The sequence below is a fragment of the Dromaius novaehollandiae genome, chromosome 8 (genome assembly GCF_036370855.1).
Source record: "Dromaius novaehollandiae isolate bDroNov1 chromosome 8, bDroNov1.hap1, whole genome shotgun sequence".
Taxonomy (NCBI): domain Eukaryota; kingdom Metazoa; phylum Chordata; class Aves; order Casuariiformes; family Dromaiidae; genus Dromaius; species Dromaius novaehollandiae.
Window position 1 is genome coordinate 11,585,861 of NC_088105.1, and position 25,269 is coordinate 11,611,129.

At 60.4% G+C, this 25,269-nt stretch overlaps 1 protein-coding gene across 1 annotated transcript; it reads left to right on the forward strand.

Moving 5' to 3' along the window:
- The first annotated feature begins 80 nt into the window (after positions 1 to 80).
- LOC135329094 (adenylate cyclase type 10-like) lies at positions 81 to 24,236 on the forward strand. Its single transcript, XM_064516403.1, has 33 exons — positions 81 to 203; positions 829 to 898; positions 4,593 to 4,697; positions 5,246 to 5,284; positions 5,824 to 5,967; positions 6,485 to 6,693; positions 6,971 to 7,067; positions 7,395 to 7,483; positions 8,035 to 8,226; positions 8,469 to 8,590; positions 8,919 to 8,995; positions 9,320 to 9,509; positions 10,623 to 10,675; positions 11,584 to 11,737; positions 12,200 to 12,392; positions 12,992 to 13,078; positions 13,463 to 13,746; positions 14,333 to 14,469; positions 15,014 to 15,139; positions 15,488 to 15,742; positions 16,439 to 16,780; positions 17,303 to 17,354; positions 18,269 to 18,491; positions 18,879 to 18,989; positions 19,236 to 19,414; positions 20,001 to 20,157; positions 20,654 to 20,858; positions 20,966 to 21,062; positions 21,919 to 22,034; positions 22,273 to 22,390; positions 22,664 to 22,859; positions 23,363 to 23,551; positions 24,085 to 24,236. The coding sequence occupies exons 1-33, from the start codon at positions 81 to 83 to the stop codon at positions 24,160 to 24,162; spliced, it is 4,809 nt and encodes a 1,602-aa protein (XP_064372473.1). The 3' UTR covers positions 24,163 to 24,236.
- The last annotated feature ends 1,033 nt before the right edge of the window (positions 24,237 to 25,269 follow it).

Consider the following 25,269-nt stretch of genomic DNA (forward strand, 5'->3'; position numbering starts at 1 on the left):
GAGGAAGTGACGGCGGGGCGGGGGCGGCGCCCGCCGGATTCAAGCGGCTGGCGGCGCGGCCGTTGGCGGCGGCGGGCGCCATGGAGGTGCTGACCTTCCCCCGCTACAGCCCCGGCGACATCGTCGCCGCCCTGCGCGGCCACGTGCTGGCCGGCTCCGAGGCCCGGGCCCTGGCCAAGGGCGACCTGTTCCCCGCCCCCAAGGTGCGCGTGTGCGCGAGCGGCGGGGAGCGCGGCCGGGCCGGGCCGAGGTGGCGGCGGCGGCGGGGGGATGCGCCACGCCGCGCCCGAGCTTCGGGGGCCTCTGCTCGTCTCTGGGCTCCGCGGGAGCTGGGCGAAAGCAGCCGCTGGGGCTGGCACAGCCCCGCAGCTTCCCCAGCACGGGCTGGACCGAGCCTCGTAAGCGGAGCCGGCAAAATAGCGCTGTAGGCGAAGAACTTGTTGGCCCACAGTGTTGGGTTCCCCCCCGCCCCTTTTCCTTTTAACAGTGTGGTGAAGTGCCTTACTGTGCCCTGGAGTGACTGTGTCTGTGACTTCTGGTAGATTTTGGCGTCACTTGGTTTGAAAGCTGCTCAGTGAGGAGGAAGAAATTGAAATACAGGGCACAGACATGGCAGTTAGGTCGCCAGCTGCTCTGAGGTGATTCCTGCCTTTTGTAATATGGAATGCAATGGGCTATTACTGCTAGTACTGCAAAGCATTGGGAAGCAGTCCTTCTCTGTTTTTGGGAGTCGGTGTGTTGAAGGCAGACCTGCTTTTATGGCGTAGTCTGGGAGCCCTGAATAATGAAGATGAGATGTTCCTGTGTGTCCTTCCTCTCGCAGCCTGAAGTCTTACACATGATTTTCATGAGAATCCTGCAGAAGGTCTATGGAATCCGCCTGGAGCATTTCTGCGTGGTAGGTTTGTACCTCCAGTCGCAGGCCCCTGGCTGCTGGCTTGAAGAGTTATGTCCCATGACGGGGGAAAGGCCCCAGAACTGTGCTGCAGCCAGGGAGTTTACCAAGGTCTTTTGGCTGGAGAGCCCAGCAGAGCTTACTGGCACCAGCCCAGATGGCTCACCGGTGCCCCCGAGCATCTGAGACTCTTCTGCTGTGGAAAGGCAGGTATTTGAGGAAAGAGATTCAAAACAGGCTTGTAAGGTCAGGATGCGCTATTTAGATCTAGACTCTAAAGCAGGATGCTCCCGTCGGCAGAAGCCCTGGGCTGCAGGAGCCCTTTGCGCAGTCGGTGAGCAGCAGTGGGTGCCAAAGGCTCCTGGAAATCAGGTCATCGGTTTCGGAGCCTCCGTGTGGACACAGGAGTCTGAGTTGAAGCTTGCGGTTTCTGACGAGCTTGGGTGTGGCCCCCACCCCTAGACCTGGGGAGCTCAATGAGAAAGAAACACTTTTCCTCCCCAGAGAAACTTGTAAGAGGAAGCAGCCACATGTCACAGTTAAATAGGGAGACTGAATCTTCTGGGCAACAACTCAGGCATTTTTGTGACTCTTGCAAACAAGGCCCTTCAGAAAGGCCTTTCCCCAGCAAATCCCCTCTGAAACCAGATGGGCCTTGAGGGCACTCCTGGGCCCTAAGGGTCCTGACCAGCCTCACCTGAGGGCTGACATCCCCCCACCTGCCCCCTCTGCCCACTGGAGCCCCCTTTCAGCTCAGGCCCGGGCCTTCAGTCCCTGCCTGAGCTAGGTCCTAGGTGTCCCTGGCCCTGCCTCTGCCTGCTGAATGGCTCTTGGGCTGATGCTCTCGGTAGCTTATTTCCTGGACAGCCCTCTTGGAAGTATGTTGCAGCTTGTCTCCAGTGCTGTCTCTGGTCCTGTTTCAGCTTGGTCCTGGCTGGCCCAGCCAGGCCTCCCTGGCTGGAGCCTGGTAGCGGCTCATGGCTCGCCTTGGCTGGGGCTGTTGCTGGGCCCTGTTCCCAGCACGCGGCTGTGTGTGCCGTGGCAGCCCCTGCAGGACTGCGCCCCGTGAGCGAGAGCCCTGCCCGTGCAGGGGCTGCCCTGGGCTCCCAGCTCACCTCGCCTCGGGGAGTAGCCTGCTGCGGGCTGCGTGTGAGCCAGGGTGCCTAAGGAGGATATGTTTCCCTGCGGCATGAAAGCTTTGCACAGCCCTGGCAAGCACGGCAGGGAACCGGAGCTGCCTCCTGCCAAGTCTCTCAACCTTTTCTTCCCTTCTCTGATATGCCTGCGCTGGGTGTAGCTGGTTTGCTGTGCCGCTGCGCAGTGCTGCGAGCGGCCCCTGCCTTCTCTCGGGCTCCTGCGAAGGCTCTGCCCTGCTGGAGCCGTGGTGTTTGGGCAGAGCGCTTGTGCAGAGAGCAGGAAGGGGCCTTGCAGCCGTGGGAGGTAGATCGCTGCCAAGCTGCTTGTTCACGCTGCTGGTGCCCGCTGTGCTCTGTGGTCACTGTGGAGCTGCCTGCGCAGTGTGCCCTGGGCTCCCTGCTCGTGGGGAAGCCTGGACTGCCCTCCGTGACGACACTTGTTAGGCCATTTGTGCTTGGGAACGTGGGAACCAGCTGTTCCAGCCACAGGTGGAGTTCAGTCCCTGTGTGGGTTAAAGAACAGCAAACTGGAACTGTCTAGAGGTAGCTGCTCAGCACGACTTCTATAAAACTTGCTTAGCATGAGTAGCTAAATTTGCTGAAGCCTTAGGCCACCCTTAGATAAAATAATGAACTTTTACTTAGTCCAGTAAGAAAAGGGCCTGAGAGCTGGTTCCAGCTGGGAAGATAAGGAAGCTACAAGCAGTCTGCATTCCTGCGTCTCACCCTCCAAAAGGGAGGATGTCAAGGCTTTGAAATAAGACCAGTGCAGGGCATTAGGACCTTGAGGGACAAAGCCTCAGCTCACTGCTGGGGCAGTGTTAATTGTAATGATTTGGAATCACCTCCTCCTCCTCAGGACCTTGAGAGACAACAGTAAGACCCAACAAGAAACGAAGGTACAACCGTCAGCAGAAACTGCAACAGTAAAGATGAGGGAGAAAAACAGCCTGCCTAGGAACAACGATGAGACCCACTAAGGAGCAGGAGACCCCAGACCTGAAAGTTACGATTGGTCTGAACTACCGCGTGAGGGGTGGGAAACTGAATTTGGAAAAGCTGTAATTGCCCAGGGATTTCTTTGTTCGGGGTCCCTCGTCGGAGGCACCCAGCTCGAGCTGTAATTACTGCACACACGTTATTAAAATGTAATTATTTAATTTGCTTTGATCTGGCTCTGAACTTTTCTGCGGGAACCTAGGGTTGGGCCCTGTTATGGTGGCCGACAAGCCTCATTTCCGTAACAGCGCGAGCCTCCCTTCAGCTCTGTGTGGGAGACACCTGCACCGCGCTAGCCACATCTGAGTAAGCGGCTCGGGGTAAGGAGGGAGTTTGGGCAGCTTCCTGGCAGTTGCTGGGCAAGCGATGCCTTGCAGAGGCTGTCAGCTGGCTCCGTAGCTTGATGACAGCATACAGGTAACTGATGACGTGTGGATGATGTCGCTGTGAGCTGATTGTGACCCCCCGTTGGTGGCAGAGGGCCATGGGCGCCTCACAAAGGCCTGGGGTCAGTGCGCAAGTCTGCGCGGTGGTGTCTTGTCCTCCTCCCTGCTGGGCACGGTCGTCTTCTCCTGAGGTACCGCGGGTACCGCAGGGCGCTGACGATGGCTTGTGCTTGGGAGAGAAGGGCATGGTGCTGCTCGGAACTGGGGGAAGTAGCTGCTTACGTTCCTGACCTGCTTTTGTCTGAGGACTTGAAGCAGGAAAACCGTTCCGTTCAGCACTTCCATGGAGTCCTGCTCTTTGCGGATGTGTCAGGTGGGTCAAAGCGTTACAAAGGGCGGGCACTGAGAAGAAGTCGCTGACCCGAGCCACTGGGACTTGGTGGGCTTTCTGGAGCCCTGGTCGTGCCAGCCGTGGTAGGGAATGGATCAAAGGAGATCTCTTTGCTGCTGAGGTCTTCTGCTTTGGGGAAGTAGTGCTCAGACATAGCTGAGGTCATGCCACAGGGATTTTCTTTGCTGCCAGCAGCACTGTGGCCTGCTTGTGGTCAGCCGTCCGCTCAGAGCAGCGTGCGTAGGAAGCTCTGAGGCTGCTGCAGCAGCAGCTTGGGCCTGAGCTGTTGACTGCAGTGCTGGCTCTGGAGCTTTGGTGCTGTCTGAGCTAGTCCAGGCTCTGGCTAATGAAGGCATGGGAGATGAGGCCTGAGTGCCTCGCCTGAGGCTTGTTAGTCTTTGTGAGGCCAAACTCGGTGGAGCAGCTCCTGCACAAAGGAACCGGCTTCTCGGGTGCAGCATTTGCTCCCAAAGGCCTCCTGGCTTTCTAGCTGAGCATGTTGCCTGGCCGTAGGCAAGAGGCGAGGCAGCTGTGGGATGTGCTGGAGGGTCCCGGGCACCTGCAGGTGCCAGGCGTAACGTGTGGGTGTGAGGATGGGAAAGCTGACCCTCGGCGGGTGCTCAGAAGCGCCGGTGGACTTGGGCGGCTGTGCCCGCTGCCAGAGGCCCTCCTGCGTTCTCCTCGGCGGTGCCTCTCGGCTGGGTGAAGCTGGTGTGGAAACTGCCCGGTCCTTTGGCCGCGTAGACGCTTCCTGATTTCTTTGCGCCTGTGTGTCCCCGTTCCAGGTTTCACTGCTCTGACAGAGAAATTCAGCCAGAGCATCAGCCTAGAGCAGGGTGCGGATGAGGTGACGCAAACCCTCAATCACTACCTGAGCGACATCTTGGAGGGTAAGTGCTGTTCTGCAGGATTGTGGGGGACTGGGCTGTGGGGAGGCAGAGGTGCTGGGCAGCCTGCCGCTGCCTCCTTGCGCGGGCTGGGGGTTTCTGTGGCCCTGAGGGCCACCGAGAGCAGCTGGGCTCTTCTGGCGGGTGCTTTCTGCTCCCCACAAAGAGCAAGGAGGTGCCCGCTTTCTCGGCACCCGCCCCTGTGGAGGGCCCCCCTGTTCAGCGATGGAGCAAGACTTTGCTGGGGTTGGGGCCCAGGGCACAGTGGGGGCATCTAGCCAGTGTTAGTGGTGCCCAAGTGACCCGGGGGTGGGGGCGCTGACAAATGGGTGTGTTACCTTTGCCAGTGCCTCTTCTCAGGGCCCAGTACTGTAGGTGCCGGTGCTGTGGTGCCTGTGAGCAATGTCGCCAGGCTGGAGCTGTGCTTTCCTGCGCTGTGCCCCACAAAGCAGCACCGCCCCTGTGCTCCTCTCCGAGCAGAGGGACCTGTCCTGCAGCCTTCTTGAAGAAGGCCGAGATGCAAGGCTTCTTTTGCTTTCTTTTGTGTGCAGAGCTGCTGGCTTTTGGAGGGGACATCTTGAAGTTTGCAGGTATGTATTTGTAAAAGAGACGTAGGCCTGTGTGCTGCAGCTGCAGAGGAGTGCTGGGGAGAGGGGAGAGAGAGCCGCGAGCTGGCAGAGCCCGGGGGGTGGCTCTGTTGGCAGCCTGGTGCTCGGGGGGAGCTGCCATCCGGGCCCCCAAGCTGGGAGCTGCAGTGGGACAGCAATGATGTGCAGGGGTCAGGGCGCCCTGGGAGCTGGAGGGTTGGGGCAGCACAGGAGAAAGGAGGGGCCACGAGAGCCCTGGCGTCTCTGCGCTGGAGGGGACTAGCTGGGGGGTGGGTGGGGATGTCAGCGTTCCTCCAGGCCCGCTGCGGGCCCTCTTCCTCTGCCAGCGTGGCTGCTGTTGTAGCTGGCCTGGAAGCGGGGAAGGTGTCCCTGTGCCCAGGGCGCTGTAGTCCGGGGGGATGCCTTCACACAGACGCGTTTTCCTCGTCATGCCTGCTGGTTTCTGCTGTGCCTGCAGGTGGGTGCAGGCCAGGGAGCATCAGGTCTCCTGGGAGCCTTCACTGTGCCCTTGCTTTCCCCAGGGGACGCCGTGCTGGTGTTGTGGAGGGTAAAGCAGACCGAGTTGAAGGACACCATCAGCCTGGTGCTGCAGTGCAGCCAGCAAATCCAGGAGAAGTATGGGATCCGTGAGACGGACGTGGGCCAGAAGCTCCGACTGAAGATAGGTATGGGGAGTGCTGGCTTAGCTGCAGCGTGCGCAGATGCACGGCCCTGCGCAGTACTGCAGGGTGCTTTGCAGCATCAGGAGAGGCGGTGATCGCCGCTGGGGCCAGCGGAAGCCTTTCGTGCGGAAGGCTGCTGTGTGCGCTCGAGCAGGCGGTTACGAGCCGCCTGCATGCACGCTGAGCAGCCGGCGAGCAAAGCTGCCGGTCTGCTGGGCCTCTGGTGGGGGCAGCCGCGGGAGGTGCCCTGCGCTGTGAGCACGTTGTCAGCATCAGCTGCGTTTGCCCCTTGGCAGGCACCGCTTTTGGGGACCTCTGTCAGCAGGCCCCTGAGTAGGACCCGCTCCCTGTCGAGAATCACTCTTGAATCCATCCAGACAGACGCCTCCACTTGAAGCAGTTGAGAGGAGGAGGCTGTCTGCAGGGCTGAGCTGCACGTTTGGCCTGTGCAGAGTTGAGCTGCGGGGGGGCCGTGGGGGTCAAAATGCTCTCTGCATCACTTCTGCTTGTCTCTCGCCAGGGATCTCGGCAGGGCATATATCCCTGCTGACTGTCGGAGACAAACGGGAGCAGCACTTCCTGCTCCTTGGCCAGACCGTGGGTGAAGTTTGGCAGGCCCAAAACCTTGCCACCGCAAGTGATGTCGTCCTGTCAGCCGGCTGCTGGGAGCTGTGTGACCAGAGCAAGATCACGGCAAAGAGAATTAAAGGCCAAGCAGCTGCTGTGAAGGTAGGTGGGATGGCCTCTAGAGCGCCTTTGAGGCCCTGGACGTGAGGCAAGAAGGTGAGAGAAGGCTGAGGAGATAGATGCCCGCGGAGGGAGTTGTAGGTGTCGACGTAGGTGGGGAGCGGGAGCGATGGCCCTTCTGTCTCAGGGTTAGCTCTGGATTCCGCTTGCTGGGTTTGGGGAGGGGGTCGGGGGCCCTGGAAGGGTTTGGCTCAACTGGTGACGTCTTCTGTGGGTCATGAAGCTGTTCCTGAAACCTTTTTGTTCTGTGTGCCTTTAGGTTACAGGCGTGGAACGGATGTCTGTGTGTCAACGTGAAGAACTCTTCTCTCAGTTTCCCCAAGCCCGGCTGAACTCCTCTTGTCCTGAACTGTCAGGTGAGCCCCAACTTGGTGATGTTCTGTGGCTGCCCAGAGAGAGAGGGGCGGGCTTCTTCAGGGGCCAGTGAGGAAGGCCCTCTGCCCTCTCCCGCTTGCACTTCGTATTCGCGCCTGTGGCCCCGCTGAGCTTCAGCGGAGGGGCTCGCTGCTTCCTCCGCCTTCCTGGGGGCTGCTCTGGCTGAGCCCCTGCAAGAGGAACAGAGGTGCAGAGGGAGGAGAATTGTTCTCCTCGAGTTCCAGCGCCAGCCCCCGCTTTCCAGTGCTGCCCCTAGGCAGGCTCGCAGCGCCATCCTGCCCGCGACCGCCTGGCTTTTCCTTCCTTAGGCATCCTGAGGCCCGCTGTTACCCTGGCCCCTTGTCACTCTCTGTGGAAGCTGCTGCGCAAGTACATCCCAGCGACGGTGCTGAGGAAGGTATGGCCACAGCTGCCGGGAGCTGCGTTTTTGGAGGGGAGGAGGAGCTGTGCGTTGCAGAGGGGCCGTTCTCAAGAAAGCAGACGAGCAAAGGAAAGGCCCCCTTAGGCGAGAACCTGGGGGAATTGGCACCATGTGGTGCCCGTGCCAGGAGGCTGCCCGCTGTGTGCTCCTGCAGGGAGAGGGGCGGGTGGCGGGAGGTGGATTTCCCTCTGTATTTTCCAGCGCTGTTGTTCTGGACGTGACTGTGGGATAAGAGCAAGCTTCCCCTGGAGTCCCCACAGCGTTGCTGAGGGTGGCCCCTTGTGTCCATGCCTGTAGCAAGGTGTGGTGTTCCTGGCGCTTGTTTCTCTGCTCAGGGATGTATTGCGTGCTTCGGTGTCTGTCCTGCAGAGGCCGCAGCCTGCTTTGCCCAGAAGGGCGGATTTATTCCTTGCTCTGATAGCAGCTGCTCTCAGTGCCCATGTGTGTGCTCTGCCTTGGTATCTGCTGCAGGCAGCAAGGGCTCAGGGAGAGCTGGCTGGTGAAGGTGTCCTGCTCTTGTCTTCCAGCTTGATGACAGACAGCCCCTGGACTACATGTCTGAGCTCCGGCCAGTCACCTGCCTGTTTGTCAAGCTGCATTTTGCTGCCCGTGTCAACTTAGCGCAGCTCTGCAAAGCTATCCAGGACAGCAGCGTGATGATATCGGAGATCATCCGTCCTTACAAGGGCGAGATCAACAAGATCATCATGTTTGATAAAGTGAGTGTGGGGGAGCAGTCCACCCCGCAAAAGTGTGGGCAGCAAACGAGGGAAGTAGCTGTGTCTCTTGAGCGGTGGGGAAAGGAGAAGCAGCTCTGCCTCGGTGGTGGGATCAGCAATCGGCACCCTCTGGCTCGGGGCTGCCCTGAGGTTCTGCCGGTCTCCACGGAGGCCGGAACCTCCCGGCGCGAGCCGTTTGCCGCAGGCGTTGTGACGAGGCGTGCTGTGCGTGTCCTTGGCAGGGCTGCACGTTCCTGTGTGTATTTGGACTCCCTGGAGAGAAGGTGCCCTACGAAAGCGTTCACGCCTTGGAAAGTGCTCTTAAAATCTCCAAGGCGTGCTGCTCGAGGCCTATGAAAATCGAGTGAGTGGGGAGGCGTGTTGCTTGGGACGGCGCAGGGGAGGGAGGGATGGTTTCCCAGAGAGACATGCCCTCTAGCTCGGCCTGCTTGTGTCAGTGACTTTCTGCTGGTCAGAGCTCTTTGGCCTGAGGGGAAGGGTCGAAAACTACCTGGCTGCTCTCCGCAGCCCGTTCCACCCGGGGGTGTCGTGCTGCTGAGCTCTGCCGGTCCCCGAGGTCTGCACTGCCAGGGTGGCTGGCGGTGCGAGGGAGAGGGGTGAGGGTAGGTGGGTGGGCAGGCGGGACTGTGCACGGACGCTGCTGACTGCCTGCCGCTCTCCGTGCGTGCCAGGGCGGTCTCCGTTGGGGTTACCAGTGGGACGGTGTTCTGCGGAGTCGTTGGCCATCGTGTGAGGCACGAATACACAGGTATGACGCGTCTGTCTGAGGAGCGGGTGGCTGGGCTGGGTCTGTTTGACCAGAGCAGTGTGCCAAAGGAAGAGGCGGAGTGGCCGGGAGCAACCTGTTGCCCGTGTCTGCTGGGCTCGGCCTGGGGCCTGTCAGGAATGACAAGAGGCAGAGCGGGTCCCGCTGTGGGGCGGGGGAAGGGGCTCAGAGCCTTGTTGTTCCTCTGGGTTGTGCTCCCAACGGTTTGGGGCTTGCCTGTGCTGGAGGGGAGGCAGCCGTTGGCCTTGAAGGGTGGAGTGGGTTGGTCTCCTAGGTACGTGACTGTGTGCTCTCTCTTTGTGGCAGTCATGGGCCAGAAGGTGAATTTGGCAGCCCGGCTGATGGAGAGCTACCCCGGCATAGTGTCCTGTGACACAGCAACCTACGCCACCTCTCAGCTGCCCTGTTCCTACTTCAAGGAGCTGCCAGAGGTGAAGATGAAGGGGGTTGTGGATCCTGGCACCATCCATCAGTACCTGGGGATGTTGGAGAAGCTGTGAGTGTCCTCTTGGAGCAGGCTGGTTGGGGGCACGGTGGCACTGGGGGTCCAGTCTTGGTCAGCAAAGAGTAGTTGTGCAGAAGAGAGCAAGCTGGCCTCTGCCCGGCCCTGCCATCCCTGGGGCTGAGAAGATGGAAAGCCAGAGCGTGGGTGTGCTTTTGGCCTGCCTACCTGAGTGCCCCTGCTGTTAGGGGACTAGGAGTGAGGCTGTAGGGATGCAGAAGGCTTGTTGGTGCCTGTAGGCACAATGGGCCTTGCAAGCTCTGTCCAAATGGCTTCCATCTGCGCTTTCTGCCCTGCGCTTGCTCCGTTGCATGCGAGACCACTGCAGCATTAATTCTGACCCGCGGAGGGGGCTTTCTCCCAGCTGCTGCTGAGCATGAAGCTCACAGAAACCTTGTGGTTAGGCCTGTTCCCGTGGGAGAACGTGGGTCAGTGGGACTCTGTTCCTGATGGCTTCTTGCTGAAACTTCGGCTGTTGCCCCGGGCCGGGGTTTGGCAGTCTCTTTGGATGACGTTTTGGACGTTAACATTGCCATCCCCTTGAAACTCCCAAACTCGAGCCGAAGGTGCCTGGTGCTTGGCGTCTTGGCCCAAGAAGTCACCCTTGTCCTCCTGTTGCACACCCTGGCTTGAACCGATAGATCTTGCTTGCCCGTCTTCACCGTGAGAGCATCTGTTCCAAGGCTCTGCTTCTGTAAACCGCTCCCTGGGAGCAAAGCCCGGGGAAGCAGTTGGCAGGACCAGAGACTCGTTTTGCTTGTCCTGCGTGGTCAAGCAGTGTGTTAGCCAGCAGCACTGCCTGGGTTCTTGCTCCTGTCTCTGCTTCCTTTGGGTTTGGCCTCTGGTGCTCGAGTCTTGCTACGGTCCGCTGTCCCGCTGTGGCCGTTGGGCGGCTCTGTGCCCGAAGTTTTCCTAGTGCTTCTTTGGTGTTTGCCCCCTCCGCTGGGTCAGCGTGAACTTTGGCGGTGGGAGCTGGGCAGGATAGCGTTCCACTCGAAAGAAGAGCGGGCACCCACGAGCAAGCGCATCCTCAGCTCCCCGCGTGACTCTACGTCCTCCAGCGTCTGCCCACTTAACTGACTTTTGTTTTTCTCTTCCCCCTTCTAGCATAGCTGGCATGGAGGTTCCGAAGGCGAGGTCCGCGTATCCCACCTTGCTCGGTAGGTGGAGAAGGCCTTGGTCTCCTGAAAGCCAATTTCTGGCCCTCGGTCCCTGTTAGTAGCACTCTGGGAACGGAGAAGCTTTTGCGAGGGATGCCGTTGCCTGCAGTGGCCCTAAGGGTTTGGCGCATACCTTGGCTCCTGGCTGGTTCCTATCTTTGGGGTTGCGCCGCAGCTAGAGGTGGGAAGCAGGACGATCCTGCCACGCTCCATAGCTAGCATGGGGGAACTTCTGAAGCGTGCAGTTGCTCGCAGCCTGAGAGCTAAGCTGATGCCCATATTTGGGCTCGGGAAGGAGCTTTCCCTCTGTCCGACTGGCAGAGTTTATTTGGCAGTGTGTTCTCTACGTGGGAGTCCTCCGAGTTTGTTTCTTGGCACCACCTGGCTCTGTGAGGAGCACCTGCTGCTGTGGAAACCGCAGGGCACACTGTGTGCCTCTAAGGCCTGCTGCTGTTGCCAGCTGTTTGGGGACTGCAGCTGCTGCCTTAGCTGCAGGGCGCTGGGAAGCACGTTGCGGCTCCCGGTCCCCGGAGGAGACGTTCTGAGTCCCTTTTGGACACAGGTGCCTGCAGTGACTCCGACTGTCCCTTGCAGTCTTGTGCTGGGAAACTGGGGAGTTGTGGGAGGAGGTCTGGACCTCTTTGCCTGTGAGCGAGAGGCCAGGGAAGGAAAGAGGGCGTGGGAGCTGTGCTGTGAGTCAGGCCTCAGGGGAGGCGGGCCTGCTAGTGCCCTAAGGCAGGCAGAGGCGCAAAAGCGGAGGAGCTGTTTGGGTGGGAAGGAGCCCTGGCTGTAGGCAGGCTTGTAGATGCGGTGGCGGGAGGGTGCCATGGTGGCGAGAGGGAAGGGTGCGGACGGTCCTTTGCTTTTCGGCTCGCTGCGACAGCTTGCTCTCTTGCTTGCCTGCACAGGTCGGGAGAAGGAGATGGCCCTCTTTGAAAGTTACTTGAAAGCCTACGTGGCTAGGAAAGAAAGCCGCATCGTGGCATTTGAGGGCGTTATGGGCTCTGGAAAGAGCCATCTCCTCACTGAACTTGCCTATTTAGGCCAGGCTGCTGGGCACAGGTGAGTGTTGTTGACGGGTACCTGTGGCTCACTTCCCCTGCCCACCCACTGATGTTCGTGGGCTCCTTGAGCCCCTCTGCCAGTGTGCCTGGCCCCTGGACTGCAGCCCTGAAAAGCCTCCTGGAGATGCTGCTTCGGAGCAGCTGCGTGCCCTCCTCCTAGCTCTTGAGGGAGCTAGAGGTGGCTTCTGGAGCCACTGCTCTTCCCCTTGCTGCTTTGGGCCAGGCACAAAGCAAAGGAGAGCCGGAGCTCAGGGCTTCTTGTGCCCCTCCAGACCAAAGAGAAGAAACCCTGGCCTGCCTGACAAATGCTGCTTGCACTGAAGAGCCCGTCTGGGGCCGTGTGTCCAGAGTGCCCTTGCCGTCGGCCCCCGATTACGCCTCTCTCCAAGAGCTTTGTCTTAGAAGGCTGTGGCTGTTTGGGGCGCTCTCTGAAGCTGTCTCTCTTGCTTCTGCATGGCAGGGTAGTGGCTGTGGAGCTGACGGAGCGGAACCTGAGGCAGGCCTGCTCTGCCATGCACATGATGCTGGCTGTGGCCATGGGCCTCCAGGCCTGTCAGTCGTGCAGCGCCAGACAGCTCGTCCTGCAGCAAAAGCTCCGAGGGCTGATGGGAGAGAGCAGCTACTGCCTCCTCAATGTCCCTTTCCTGGTTAAGGTGAGAGTGAGAGCCCTCTCTGGCCAGGGCAAAGGCCTGCTTGTGAGCCGTCCTGTGGTTGCGGTCATTTGGCTGCTCTGCTGGGGAGTGGGCTTAGCTGCCTGGTGGCAAGAGCAGGGGGATACCACGGGCTTCTGTTTGGGGGCCTGGTGGGGGGGCTCTCTGTTTGGGCTGAGTTGAGGTGCCAGGCTGCTGCAGGCAGTTCCTGGTGTGTTGCTTAGCGGCCTGAAAGGGCATTGCAGAGAGGCTTTGAGATGGGGCTGATGAGCTGGTGCTGAGCTCACCGCTGCGCTCACGCTGCTCCATCCCAAGATGCCCATCATGAGGAAACAAGCTCTGCTTGTCCTGCCAAACGATTCCCCCTCCCCGGCCCCAGCCCAACCGCCCCCCAACCCCCAGCTCTGCCAGAGACCCTCAGCAGAGGAGCTCTGTTCTGGGCTCAGGGTGACATCCACACTGTGTCCCCTCCCCGTTGTGTTGGGGAGAGGTAAGATGCTGAGGGCAGCCGCGGCGTTTTGCTCAGTTAGGCTTGTGGGGGGGGTAGGCGTGCTGAAATGCCCTGAGAGGCTGCTTCTCTGTGACTGTGCTTTTCTGGCCAGTTTCCGCTGTCGGAGAAGGTCTCCAAGATGAGTGACGCTCAAAGGACAGCGGCACTGGAGTCGGTGCTTAAGAAAGTGCTACAGAAGGTGAGCAATTCTCTGCATCGTGGGTTGGAGAAGGAAAGCAAGGCGGCAGGCTGAGGGTTCTGCAGGAGAGTGGTGGGAGCTGGCGGGAGGACAAGGTACTGGAGTCCTTGCCCTTCCGAGGCTAAGCTGCCCGTGCCATGGCCCTGATAACTTTCTTCCTGTAAAGTTGGAGGGCACGTGCTCGGGAGGAGGAGCGGTGTCTTTCTGTGCTCCCTTGCCTGAGAGACCTTAAAGTCTCAGGGAGATTCTGAATGCACAAGTAGCTGGGGAGAGGAGAGAGACTTCGGAGCGTTCTCTGTCTGGAGAGAGGCCGGCCAAAGTTCCTCCTGCGGAAGATGCTTGAGAATCGCTCGGAATCCACCCTGAACAACCGCTTTGTTTCAGACGGTTGAAGAAGAAGTTGTCGTATTTGTCATCGACAACGCGCACTACATTGACGCGACCTCCTGGGCTTTTCTGTGGCGGATGCTCAGAGATGTCCCGGCCTTCCTGGTCATGGGCTTGGCTCCTGGTCGCTCTAGAAGACAGAGGCTTTGCAAAGCTGCAGCAGACATCCTGAAGCTGCAGCAAACAACCTGTGTCCATCTGGAAGAGCTGAAACCTCCAGCTGTTGTGCAGAAAGCCTGCCAGGCCCTTGGAGTTGTCAGCATGCCCCGGGCCCTAGAGACGTAAGTGCCAGGCAGGGCCTCTGAGCTCTTCCCGAGGGGTCGAACCTCTGCAGAGGGTGGAAGGGAAGGAACGCCCGGGAAAGGAAGCGCGCGGCTTCTGGAAGCGCCGCTGCGTCTAGGCAGCGTCAGAGCTGGCTTTCTCATGACACACGATGCTGGCAGTTGTGAGCTGAGAGTGGGCAGCTGCCTGGACACAGAGCATAGGAGGTGTCAGCCCTTGTGTGTTGCGCTGGAAGGCAGGCGGGCAGTGGTCCTGGGCCTTGGCGTGGCTGAGGTGTGGGAAGGCATTTGCCTAGGCGGCGGGGCTGATCTGCCGGGGCCGAGGCTCTCACTGGTGCTGGCGAGGGTCGAGGCTGCTGGGGACAGGAAAGACGAGGCTTGCTGCTCTGCGCCTTGGGCACTGTCCGCGACTGTTCTCCTGCGGCTTGCAGCAACCGCTGTATCTTGAGGGCAGCTCACGTGCCAGAGCCGGTGGGAGTCCTGGCCCGTTCAAAAGGGAGGTGTGGCTGTGGTGAAGACGCTGGTGCGAAGTGTGTCCCGCCTCGCTTTGCCTGTGTCAGTCCCTGCTGGATCTGCTCCTTTCCAGGTTCCTGATGCAGAGAAGCTACGGGATCCCATATTACTGTGAGGAACTGCTGAGCCACCTTAATCGCCACAACATGCTCTTGTTCCACCCGCTGCGGAAGGATGGAAAAACGGAGGCCAAGTGGGAGAGCCTCTTCAGTAAGCACCTTTGTGGTGGGCTGCCTGGTTGCTGTGGTCCATCTTCCACAGCACATTCTTGCCCTGGGGTTCCCCTGTGAATTTGGCCCAGTCAGATGTTGCAGCAGTACCGAGCTTGGTGTGGATCAGGTGTGGGTTCCTCCATGCCTTGCTGCTGGGATAGGCCAAGCACGGGCTGGGGAGTCTTGGTGGCTTTGAGAGGGCCAGCGCTGCTGCTGTGGCAGAAAATTGCAAAGGAGGAGAAGAGAGGCTCCCTGGCACTAAGCTAAGCCCTGGAATGGTTTGGGACGAGCGTGACCTGGGGCGGTTATTCTGCAGCGGTGCCGAGAGTCACGTGGCTGCAGCGGTCCTTGTCGGCAGCCCCGCGGCTGGATTTCTGCTGCCGCTGACCCCAGGTCCCAGCTGCTGAAGACCTGCTGGGGGGTGAATGCTAAAGGGTGGAGGACGGAGGGAGGGCAGATGAGTAACGTGTGCAGGCAGGCAGTCACGGCACAAACTGCCTCCCTTTGATAATCGCTTTATCCTGCTCTCTCGCTCCGCTCAGCTTCTGCGATGGAGGCTTCTCCTGGGGCAGCATGCCACAGCTCCAGCGCGGGGAAGGACTGCAGGGTGTGCACCGTCAGACCTGACGTGAACCTGCAGAACACCGTGCTTCCCCCCACCCTGAAAGGTGAGGGGCCGAGCCCTGCTGGGGCATCGCCGGGCTTCTTTCCCGGGGCATTGGCTAGAGAGAGGCTGGGCGTCCGCGTGCTGCCGAGTTGCCCCTCTCAGCTCTGCTGGGAAGGTGGCTGTGGTCCCGCTGGCTCTTCCCGTCTCTAGGGGTGCTGGGTGGGAGGCTGTGAATGAGCATCCCTGCCCTCTAGCAAAGATGGGTGGCCTGGGTTGCGCCTGCCCAACGGGTTTGGTCCCTAGGAAGCAAGGCTAGAATCTACCATGTCCTGTGTGGAAGCTGATGCAGCCTCTGCAGCCTTGGTCTTGGGAGAGGGCAAGAGAGAGACCTGCGGCTTGTTTTTGACAGAGATTGCGCTGACTGAGCTGGACAGCATGGAGCCCTCAGAGCAGCTGGTTTTGAAGTGTGCAGCCATCATCGGGCTGATGTTTACCACCGAGCTGCTGTTCCACATCCTTCCCACGTGGACCAAGGCTAAGATGGAGAAGGCATTGAACGTCCTGGTGAGAGGCCGCATCTTGAAGTGGCTGAAGGCTGAAAAGGTGGCGGAAGACAGCAGTGTTTCCACCAAGGGGTCCGTCGCCTCTCTGGAGGAAGAGTGCGGTAAGTGGTGATACCACGGCCCTGGGAGCGCTGTAGGCTCCTGCCGCTCCCGGCCGTGTGCCTGGCGGGGCTCCCCAGGGCACGCCGCACTGTCCCCCCAGCGGTGTGTAATGCCCAGGGCACCCTGGTAGTTAGGGATGGGTTGTTAAGAGCTCGGACAAGGAAATCTCAGGGGGCGCGTGTGCCCCAGGCTTTGTGCTAGAGGGAAACGTTCCAGTGAGCTGCTCCGAGTGCCTCCGCTACCCTGCCTCGAAGCGCTGCTCAGTGCCCGTGCAGGGGAAGGGGCAGGAAACACCTGATGTCCCTGCCCAGCCTCCTGCAGTGTCCAGAGGGGAGGTGTTGTGCGTGGATTTTTATTCCCCGCTGGCGCCGGGGGGAGCGTGGGAAGCTGGGACCGCCTTGCAGAGCGGGAAGAAGGAGCTGGCTGCGGCTCGCTCCTGCTGCTGGCAGCATTGCCAGCTCCTTGCTGGAGCGCGGCTGAGCGCCGTCCGTTGGGAGGGAGGGCAGAGCAGCAGCCTGTTGCGCGGGCCATGCTAGTCTCAGCAAGGCGAACTGGGCCCTTTTGCTCTAGTGCTGCAAGGCTTTGAGCGCAGGAGCGCCGGTTTCCCGCCGAGGAGCCGCGCCAAGGCCTGTCTTTCACCTGCCGGCTGTGGCGGCCCTGCGCTCTGGCTGATGCCAAGCCCCGTTGCCTTTCAGGTGCCCAGAAGTGGTCCTCGGGTGAGACCGAGAAGACCGCGAGGCTGCAGTCCGGCGTCCTGGCCTTCTGCGCCCCGCTGCTGCGGGAGGCTGCCTATGAGCTGTGGCCCAAGGCGCAGAGGGTGGCCATGCACCACAAGTGCGCGGCCTTCCTGCAGAGGCAAGTGCACAAGTGCCAGTGCTGCGGCGGAGGGGACTTTGTGGCTTTCCACCGCTGTGCCATCAGCGGCATCCAGGAGGGACAGAGCTGTGACGACTTCCCCAGCAAATGCTACTTGCCCAGCTGGGAGGCCTCCCTGGGCCAACCCGAGACGGAGCGAGATGAGCAGCCCACCACTTCGGGTACGTAATCTGCCGTGCCCTGGAGCCTGGGCCCTCCCCACTGTGGTTGCACAGTTAATGGAAGTGCTCCTCTGTCTCAAGCCCTGTCTGCAGAAGCCTTTCCCGGAAGCCTAGGGCTGCTTTCAGTGCAGTGCAGATGCGTTCGCAGGACTAGCTTAGGCCTCCAGTGAGCACAGCTGCACGGCCAGAGACATGCTGTGGACCCAGCGTAGAGCCTCTGTGCCCTTGAGTGCCCTCCTGCGTTTCCCTGGAATTACCAGAGCGCAGCCCATCTCCTTGCAGTGCCAAGAGCCTCAGGGTTGCACCCCCCAGCCCAGCAGGCCGAGGTGTGTTTCCTGGTGGGTCCGCTACACTTGCCGGAAACATAACAGCCCTGCGGCGAAGGCAGATCGCAGGGGAAGGGGCCAGGAAGAGATGCGCCGTCGGCGCCTTGACTCTGCTCTCCTCCTCTGCTACAGCATGCCAGATGTAGCTCTTCCCCCTTGTGAGGTGAGAGGTGTTTAACTTGTGCTTTGTTTCCAGAGACTGCAAAAGCGCTGCAGGAAGGGAAGAGCATCCTGGTGGTGACTTCTCGGTGAGGAGAGGAGGTTTTGATTATCTCTGGAAGTCAGCGGGCTCAGGGTCTCCAGAGGGGGCAAGTGGAGTTCCCAGTTTTGCCGGCTAGCTGTGACACTAGCTTAGGCAAGAGCTGGCCTGTTGGGTGGGAGCTGGGATGCGATGGCCCAGGAGATGAGCATCCTTGAGGAAGCCCGGGGGCTCCCAGTGAGGATGGCCACGCTAGGGTGGAGCAGCCCTGGCTTTCTAGCTGTACGAGAGCAATGTTGCGAGACGGGTAGCAGCAAAGCAGCCGCTGGGAGCAGGGAGGCTTGTGGAAGGTGCCGCAAATGCTCGCTTGTCATCTTGCCTGCCTAAAAGACTAAAGTTGCTCCAGAGCAGCGTCAGCAAAGGCTAATGCCAAAGCAATAGCTGGCCACTGCTTGAAAGGGGAGGTGTTGCTCCTCGTCTCACTTTTGCCCTGCCTGGCCAGGCTCTCCTTGTGCTCTGGGGCTGCGGGGCTCCCGAAGACTGCCCAGTGCACTGGTTGACATTGCTGCAGTGGGAGAGAACAAATCTTGCCAAAAAGCACTGGGTTAGTGGGTGGTACTGGCTTTGCTTGCAGTCAGGGGAGAGCCAAAGCTCTCGAGCGAGGAGAGAAGGCAGCAGAAGAGCGGAAGGGAGGAAGGAGCATGGGGGGAGAGAGAAAGCAAGGTTGGGGGGACCCAGGCCACTCAGGGGTCGGCCGTGTCGACCCACTGTCACATGGAATGCCACTGGGAAACTGGTTGCCATTGTGTGGGGCAGACAGAAGAACCAACCAGCGCGCTCGTATGATGCATGCGTGCGTGTGGCCTTGTGCTGCGCTGGAATGTGCTGTCGGTCTCGGCAGCCAGACCAGCGCAGGTGACACTCGCGTGTCTCTTCTTTCTCCGTGATCTTGTCTCCGAGTAGAGCGACGCAGCGGTTTCTGGCCAAGACCGAACAGATCCCTACGGTGGCCAGCGAGACCAAAGGGATGCGCGGTGCCGTGCGTTCCTGCGAATGCAAGGCCATCGTGGAATTGGTGCTCGTGCCCTTGGCTCACCACCACATGGCAATGGGCAACGATGCCAGAGCCCTTTATTATCTGCTGGAGTGCGCGGCTGCCTACTTGCACGTCTGCGACAACTACCTGGTGAGCTGCCCTGCTTGCCAGAGCCCACTGCACATGGAGTCCTCTCAGCGGCCTTGCCCTGGGCAAGCCAATCTCCCCATTGCAAAGGGACATGCCTCTGTGGGGACCTGGGGATGGACAGCAGGGCTCAGACTCAGGGGTTTCCTGCTGCTTGCCTCTCCTGTGGCAAGAGACGCAGGGCAGAGAAGCAGGACCTTGGCGCAAGGTGCGCCTGCCTGCAAGGAGGTGGTGCGAAGGAGCCCTGGTGGCTGTGGTGTGTGTGGGGGTGGGCGTTGCCGGGGCAGACGCGTGCCCTCCTCGGAGAGATGCTGGAGGCGAGTGGGAATGAGGGGGCTGCAGGCAGGCTCCACCCTGACGCTCGCCTGCTCTCTGTGTGCTTGTTCAAAGGCTTTTACAAATCTGACCAAAGCAGAGGTCCTGATGAGCTCGGAAAGGGCTAAGAAAGCCAAGGTGCTGGCCTGCTTTGAAGAAGCCACCTTCCTGAGCCTGAAAGGGGAGGTAAAGTGATAGGGAGGCTCTGAGGGCTCTCCTGGTGGGAGGAGTTGGATGCCTTGCTGGGGAGTGGGGGGGCTGTCCCTGGCCCTGAGAGGCACGGCTGCTGTGAGCAGCCTTTCCTGTGACCGCCTTGCCCTCTGGCCAAAGCCAGTCGAAGCCCTTGGCCTTGAATGAGCCAGAGACTTGAAATTTGGGGTGTGCTCAGTCGGAGCCCTTTGGGCCTGTCCGAAGGACCCTTCTCCTGTGCAGGTCTGCTACAATATGGGCTGCACGGACCTGGCAGAGATGACGACGAGAAAGGCCTTGAGCCTGCTAAACAGGCAATTCCCGGTCACCTCAGCTGGCGTGGTCTTTAAATCTCTTCTGGAGAAGTTGAAGCATGCCTCTTGGGAGGCGACCAAGGCCTCCTGCCTTCATCAAGAGGCCAGGTAAGCAGCTGAAGGGAAAGAGGAGGGAAGAAAGAGGCATTTTCTTCGTGGTCCTGAGCCCCTCGGCCCACCCCCACCTAGGCTGAAGCCCAGACTTTACCAGAGCATAGGTCTTGACATGGGGAAAGCTGCGGAGGGGCCTGGAGGCTAACGGATGGGGGAGCCGGCACGTGTTGGCTTGTGGGGGATGGTGCGGGTGAGAGCAGAGCAATGCTCCCAGGGAGTACAGGCTGCCGAGGGAAAGGGAGTGTGCGGGAAGGAGCAGGAGGGGGGCATGGAGGGGGAAAGTGGAGGTGGGGTGTGAGAAGGAGGAAGCTCAGGGGCTGTAGCCGGGTGCGAGCCTCCCGTACAGCAGCCCTTTTCCTCCTGGTGCCCACTTTTGCTCGGCCTCTCTGGGCTGCAGTGCCACCGTGTGTCCTTGTTAGCAGTCCTCTTTCCCCGGTGGTGCTTCTTGGTTCTGCCGCCTCCATCCCTGCAGCCCTGCCTGCACCAGCTGCCTCCTCTGCCCCCCTGCTTCCCTCGGCCCTGTCTGACTCGGCCCTGCGTCGCTAGCGGCTGCGGCCCAGCAGTTTCTCTTGTGTGGCAGGAGGGAGAGGCTCCCCTGGCTGCTCCGGCAGAGCCGCTGCCTTTTCTTGCTGCGGCAGCTCTTCAGCCTGGAGAGTGCTTCCAGCGGCCGGAGGCGCTCGCGCCTGGCAGCGCTCATGGAGGTCAACACGGCCGAGGAGTCCGGGGATGCGAGTCACGTGAGTGCCTTCTCTCTGCAGCAGCAGACACGTTTCTGACATAGCTCCTTTCCCCTGGCCTGGCAAGAGGAGCAGCGGGCTCTGCCCTGGCAAGAAGAGGCCAAATAGGCCGGAGACGTCCGTGTCCCTGGACTCTTCTTTACAAACTTCCGGAAGATGCGGGTTGCTGTTCTTTTTGGTTGTTCCTCTCATCGGATTTGTTTCATAACTGTAACCGGTGGGCTGATTGTGGCTTTAAGCCGGCACCAGTTTCTGTGCTCTGCAGTTTCCTTGTGGCCTTTTCTAAACCTGGTGCGCGACACCCCGCAGCCCTCGTTTTGACACGGCCGCGGTTAGCAGCGGCACTCGTAAGAATGGCTTGTGGTTCGGGTGAGAGGCCTGCGAGTAAAAGAGAAGAGAGAACCTGGCTGTTGGGTTTATGGCCTGAGCCCTCTAGGCCAGAGAATCGCCCTGGCGAGCTTCAGTCTTGTGCATTCTCCTGTTTGGACCATTTCAGATCCTCTGGGCCTACGTGGAATACGCCCAGCGCTGCCAGGACCTGGGCTGCCGGGAAGAGTGGCTGCAGTACGGGCGGGCGGCCATGCAGCTCAGCTCCGACGTCGAGCCCTTTGGAGGAGGGGTATTAAACGCCGCAAAATTCGCCCAGGCCCTGTCCCATCTGAACCTCAGCCTGGGAAATCTGCCCCTCTCTGTCGATGTCGGTATGTACTGCCCCCAGTCCCTGCGAGAAGAGGTCTCCGCAGAGAGAGCGAGTCTGTGCGAGTCTGCTGCTTTTTTTATTTTTCCTTGTTTTTTTTTTCCTTGACAGGCTATCGTGCCAAGAGCCTGTGCGCAGAGCTGGAGCAGCCCGATCTAGACCGTGAGGTTCTGGCCACGCTCTTCACGGCGCTCTTCCTCCAGATGAGGTAATGCTGCTGCTGGCCAGGCTGCTGGTTGTGTGGTGTCAGGGGACCACCAGAGATCCCTCTTGTGTCATTCCCTGCGCACAGAGAAGAGGGCTTTTTGGTTTCTTCTTTGACGCTCGCTGGCTGTATCTACGCTGGTAAATTAAATAATGCCAGGGAACGTTGCTGGCCATTTGGGAACGCGCGTGTCTGCTTTTAAACTGCTTGAACAGTTCCTGGCTTGGTTTTGGCCCTTGCCACGTGCTGCTTCCCCCAGTCAATTCCCAGGCCTGGTATAGGAGCGAGCACAGTGCAGGGAGCCGTTGCACTAGGCAGTTTGGGGGCACCCACCGTGTCTTGGGCGCTAGCCAGGTTTAACTGTGTGGACACGGGCCTTTCCCTGCCCCTTGGCCTTGGTGCCCGAGGCGGCTCTGGATTCGGTTCACGCACTCGTCTAGGGGAAGCTCGCAAGAGGAACAGTTTCTGAACAAAGTGCACTCTCTAGGCCAGCGTGGAGGGTCCTGGGGATCTGTGCGTGCTCTTCTGCCTGTTTTGACTGAAAGACTTTGATGGAAAGGTGACTAGCTCTGCTGCTGGGCCAATGGGAAAGCCCTGGCCGCATGGGAAGGATGCCTGAGTTTTGTTTCGGGCCTTGCCGTTTGAGCTGGGGTCACTGAAGCCTTTCCCCGGAGACTTGTTGCCAGAAGAGTACTGGGTGAAAAAAAGTCCGAAGGAGAAACTCTGACGGAGTTGCCGGAAAGAGCGCAGAAGGGAAAGAGAGGGATGATGGGAAGGGGAGCGGGAAGCATCTGGAGGTGCTGACCTGGACCCCACCCCGGGGAGATGCTCCATGGAGGCTCGTTGTCTCCCTGCCCAGGTACCCGGAATGTGTGGAAGTGCTCGCCAGGCTAGAGAAGCAGGTGGCTGGAGAGCACCGGATCATCGGGCAGGCGTGCTTCTTCTCCTGCTGCTTAGACCTCTTGCTTTATGCTGGTAAGTGCTCAGTGAGGAGGGCCACAGAGAGCCAGGAGGCTTGCAAAGAGGGTTTTTCTCCTGATACAGCGCTCACCCCAGAGCCCTCAGCAATCCTTTTACTTCCTCCTCAGGGTCCTTGGCAATTTGGCCGTGCGTGTGTGTGCGTGCCTGTCTGTCTCTCTCTTTCCTCCCCCCCTCCCCCCACCGCCTTTCTTTTTCTGCAGCACTGCTTCTCTGAGATACGTTTGTATTACAGGCTGGGAGTATAAGTCATTTGAGGAGTGCAGGAGCTTTGTAGAGCAGAATGAAGCAAACTGCATCCTCAAATCACAGAAGAGCATCCTGTTTGGGCTGTTTTCATCCCTGGCTCTTTGGTAAGTTAGAGGGTTGCTTTGAGTGGCGAGAGGTCCCAGGCAGCGGTTCTGGCAGGGGAGGTGGGAGCTCTGGGCTTGTCACGTCCCCCGTCCCATCTCCAACAAGGTGGCCGTCCCTGGGGTGCTGTGATGAAAGGGACTGGGGGGGCCGTGCACTGGGAGCAAGGCGGCAAGCAGCCTAAGACTTGTTAGCCGAGGAGACAGTCCAGTTACTCGATCATCTCCACAAAATGTGTGAGTGTGTGTGTGTGTGTTTCTCTCTGCACCATGTAGGTTTGCAAGGCTTGGGCAATGGGACAACTTCCAGAAGCCCTTTGAAAAAGCCAAGCAGCTGCTGAAGGGAGCTGACGCCTCTGTGCCTGCCACGCAAGCGTGCAGTCGGCTCCTGGAGTGCTACAGCCTGCTGCTGAGAAAGGACATTGAGCACAGCTCGGCGAGGGCCTGGGAGAGCCGTGCCGGGGCTCTAAGGGTGAGGGAAGAGGAGGACAGGGATGTGCGTGCTGTAAGGGGACTCCAGGGACAGGGGTGTTCCTAACAGCCGTGGCTTGACAAGGCCAGGTGGAAGCAGCCGTGATGGGGTGGAGCCAGGGGAGAGGCAGAGGGTAGTGGGTTAGAGAGGAATATGGCGAAAGCCTCCTCTCGCAGGGGTCTCAGCAGGAGGTGGAAGAGAAGGCGGTCAGGTGAAGGGTGTCTTGCTGGGCGTGTGAGAATTCCCTTGTGGGAATGGCCTGCAAGAGAGGAGAAGAGACTTCCACAGCCGTGAGCTAGTGAGCCCTGCTTGAAATGCCTGTGCCATATGAGGGCTGCTGGCTCCGGAGAGCTTTGTGTGGTACGTCAGCCTTGCTGGCTGTGCGCCCCTTGTCGCTTTGGGGCTGGTTTTTCTCCTTGGGGAATAGGTGCTGTCCTCAGTGGCAAGCCGTTGCCGAGCTCGATGCCTTTTCCTGACGTGCCTCTCCGTTGTTCTCTCGGTAGCTGGCCGAAGAGGCTTTCGCGCGGTGCTCTACAAGCCCCGTCTTCTACGCCAGAGTCTACCACCTGAAAGCGTACATTTTCCGCATGCTGGGTGACAAACACGAGAGCCAGCTGTGCCTCACCCAGGGCCTCCAAGCCTGTGCGCTGAATGGCAACCTCCTGGAGAAGACGTGGCTGGAGATGAGCTCTGTAAGTTGATGCTCTCTGCCTTTGAGTTGCTTCCTGGGCAGAGGTTCAGCCTGCCCTTGGAGGAGGTGGCCCAGACTGTACTCCAGCAGGCCCACGTAGGGAAAGCCCCTGGAGAGCAGCAAGAGCATGCGCTGAAAGCCCTTGGGGAGCTGGTAGGTGCTCTTGGCCCTCCTCACCAGCAGGGCGGTGGCAGCTGTGACACGTCTCACCCAGGCAGGGCTGGAAGGAGCCCTGAGGAAGCAGCGTGCGCTGCAGCTCCTTCCTCGCAGCATCTCTGCTGGGCTGAGGACTGGAGCAGCTTAATCTTTGCCTCTCCCTTAAGCCAGCTCTGGGAGCCCGGCATCAGCCTGCGCTGAGTCTGCATTTGCTTTCCCTCTCCTTGCCCTCCCCGAGAGGCTTTTGCAGCTTGGCAAGCTGGTGGATGGATGGAACAAGCTCCTGTGCCAGGCCTCGCTTGCCTTGCTGGCCAGCGCTTACAGCTCTGGGGCTCTCCTGTTCTCCTCGGCTCTCACTCTGGCTTTTGTTTTCCTTAGGAGCAGTGGTCCACTGGAAAGGCCTTCAGGCACCAGTCTCCCCCGGGGCCAGCTCCCGAAGCAAAGCCAGAAGTCTAGCTCCAGGTACCTGCTGAAGCTGCCAGTACTGCAGAGCACGGATGCTCCTCCATGAATTAAATAATTAAATCCCACCATCGTCTCAGTGTTGTGCATGGAGTCACTGACCCCAGCAAGAGGACGCTGAAGGCACGCAGCGAGTCTCTGGCCTGTGCTGTGTGGGGAAAGCTAGGCTGGGGGGAAGCCATCGCTGAAACTTGTAGCCCCCGAGAGAGTCGAGGGCTGTCAAGCAGCTAAAGAAACTGTCTCTCCCCCTCCCTCCCTCCCTCTATCCAAATCAGCAGCAGGAAAGAAGCCGCCACGCTGTTCCGCCGTCCCCTCAGGTCCCCTGTTTCGGCGCACCCTGGAGCTAGCAGTCCGGGTGGTGACAGCTTGTGGCCAGACCCCCAGGCAGGGGCAGGGCAGTGCGCGTGCAGTCCACACCACTCTGCCGCCGCTCCCAGCTCCGCATTTCACAGCAGCGAGCACGCGGGCGCAGGCCCAGGGCTGCCCGCAGGGGTCGAGCTGGTCTCCCACCGCTGCTGGCCCAGGCACGCGTGCGTCCTCCTGCCTCCGCTGTACGGCCCCCCCGCGGGCCCAGGCTGCCTTTCTGCTCCGGCTGGGAGCCTGGAAACAGGGACTCTGGGGCTCGGCTGGGGGCTGCTGCCTGGGCCAGGTGCCTTCCAGCTGGCAGCCGGCACAGCCGGCTCTTCCCGCTGCTCTGGGCGGAGTCAAGTCTGCGACCGAGCTGCCCCCGGCAGACGGAGGCTGCTCCGAGCAGCAGCAGCTACAGCGGCGGCGGCGGCGCCTCCGGGCTGTGGCCACGCCCCCTCCGCGCGGCGGGGGCGGGGGCTCCGCAGGCTCCGCCCCCCGCGGGCCCGCTGCCGTTGGCAGTTGGCAGCTGGGGGGGGCGGCGCCGGGGGCGGCCCTGCCCCGCGGGCCCTCCGCCCCCGCGGGCGGGGTCGCGTCCCGGTCGCCCTGCTCCAGGCCCAGCGCCGGCTGCTTCTCCCCGAGCAGCTCGCGGGTGCCCGGAGCGCGGGAGACAGGGCCGCGCCCGCAGCCCGGAGGCGCCTCCGCTGCTCCCGGGAGCAGCCTCTCCCCGGCCGCGGGCGCGCCGGAAGTGCCGCG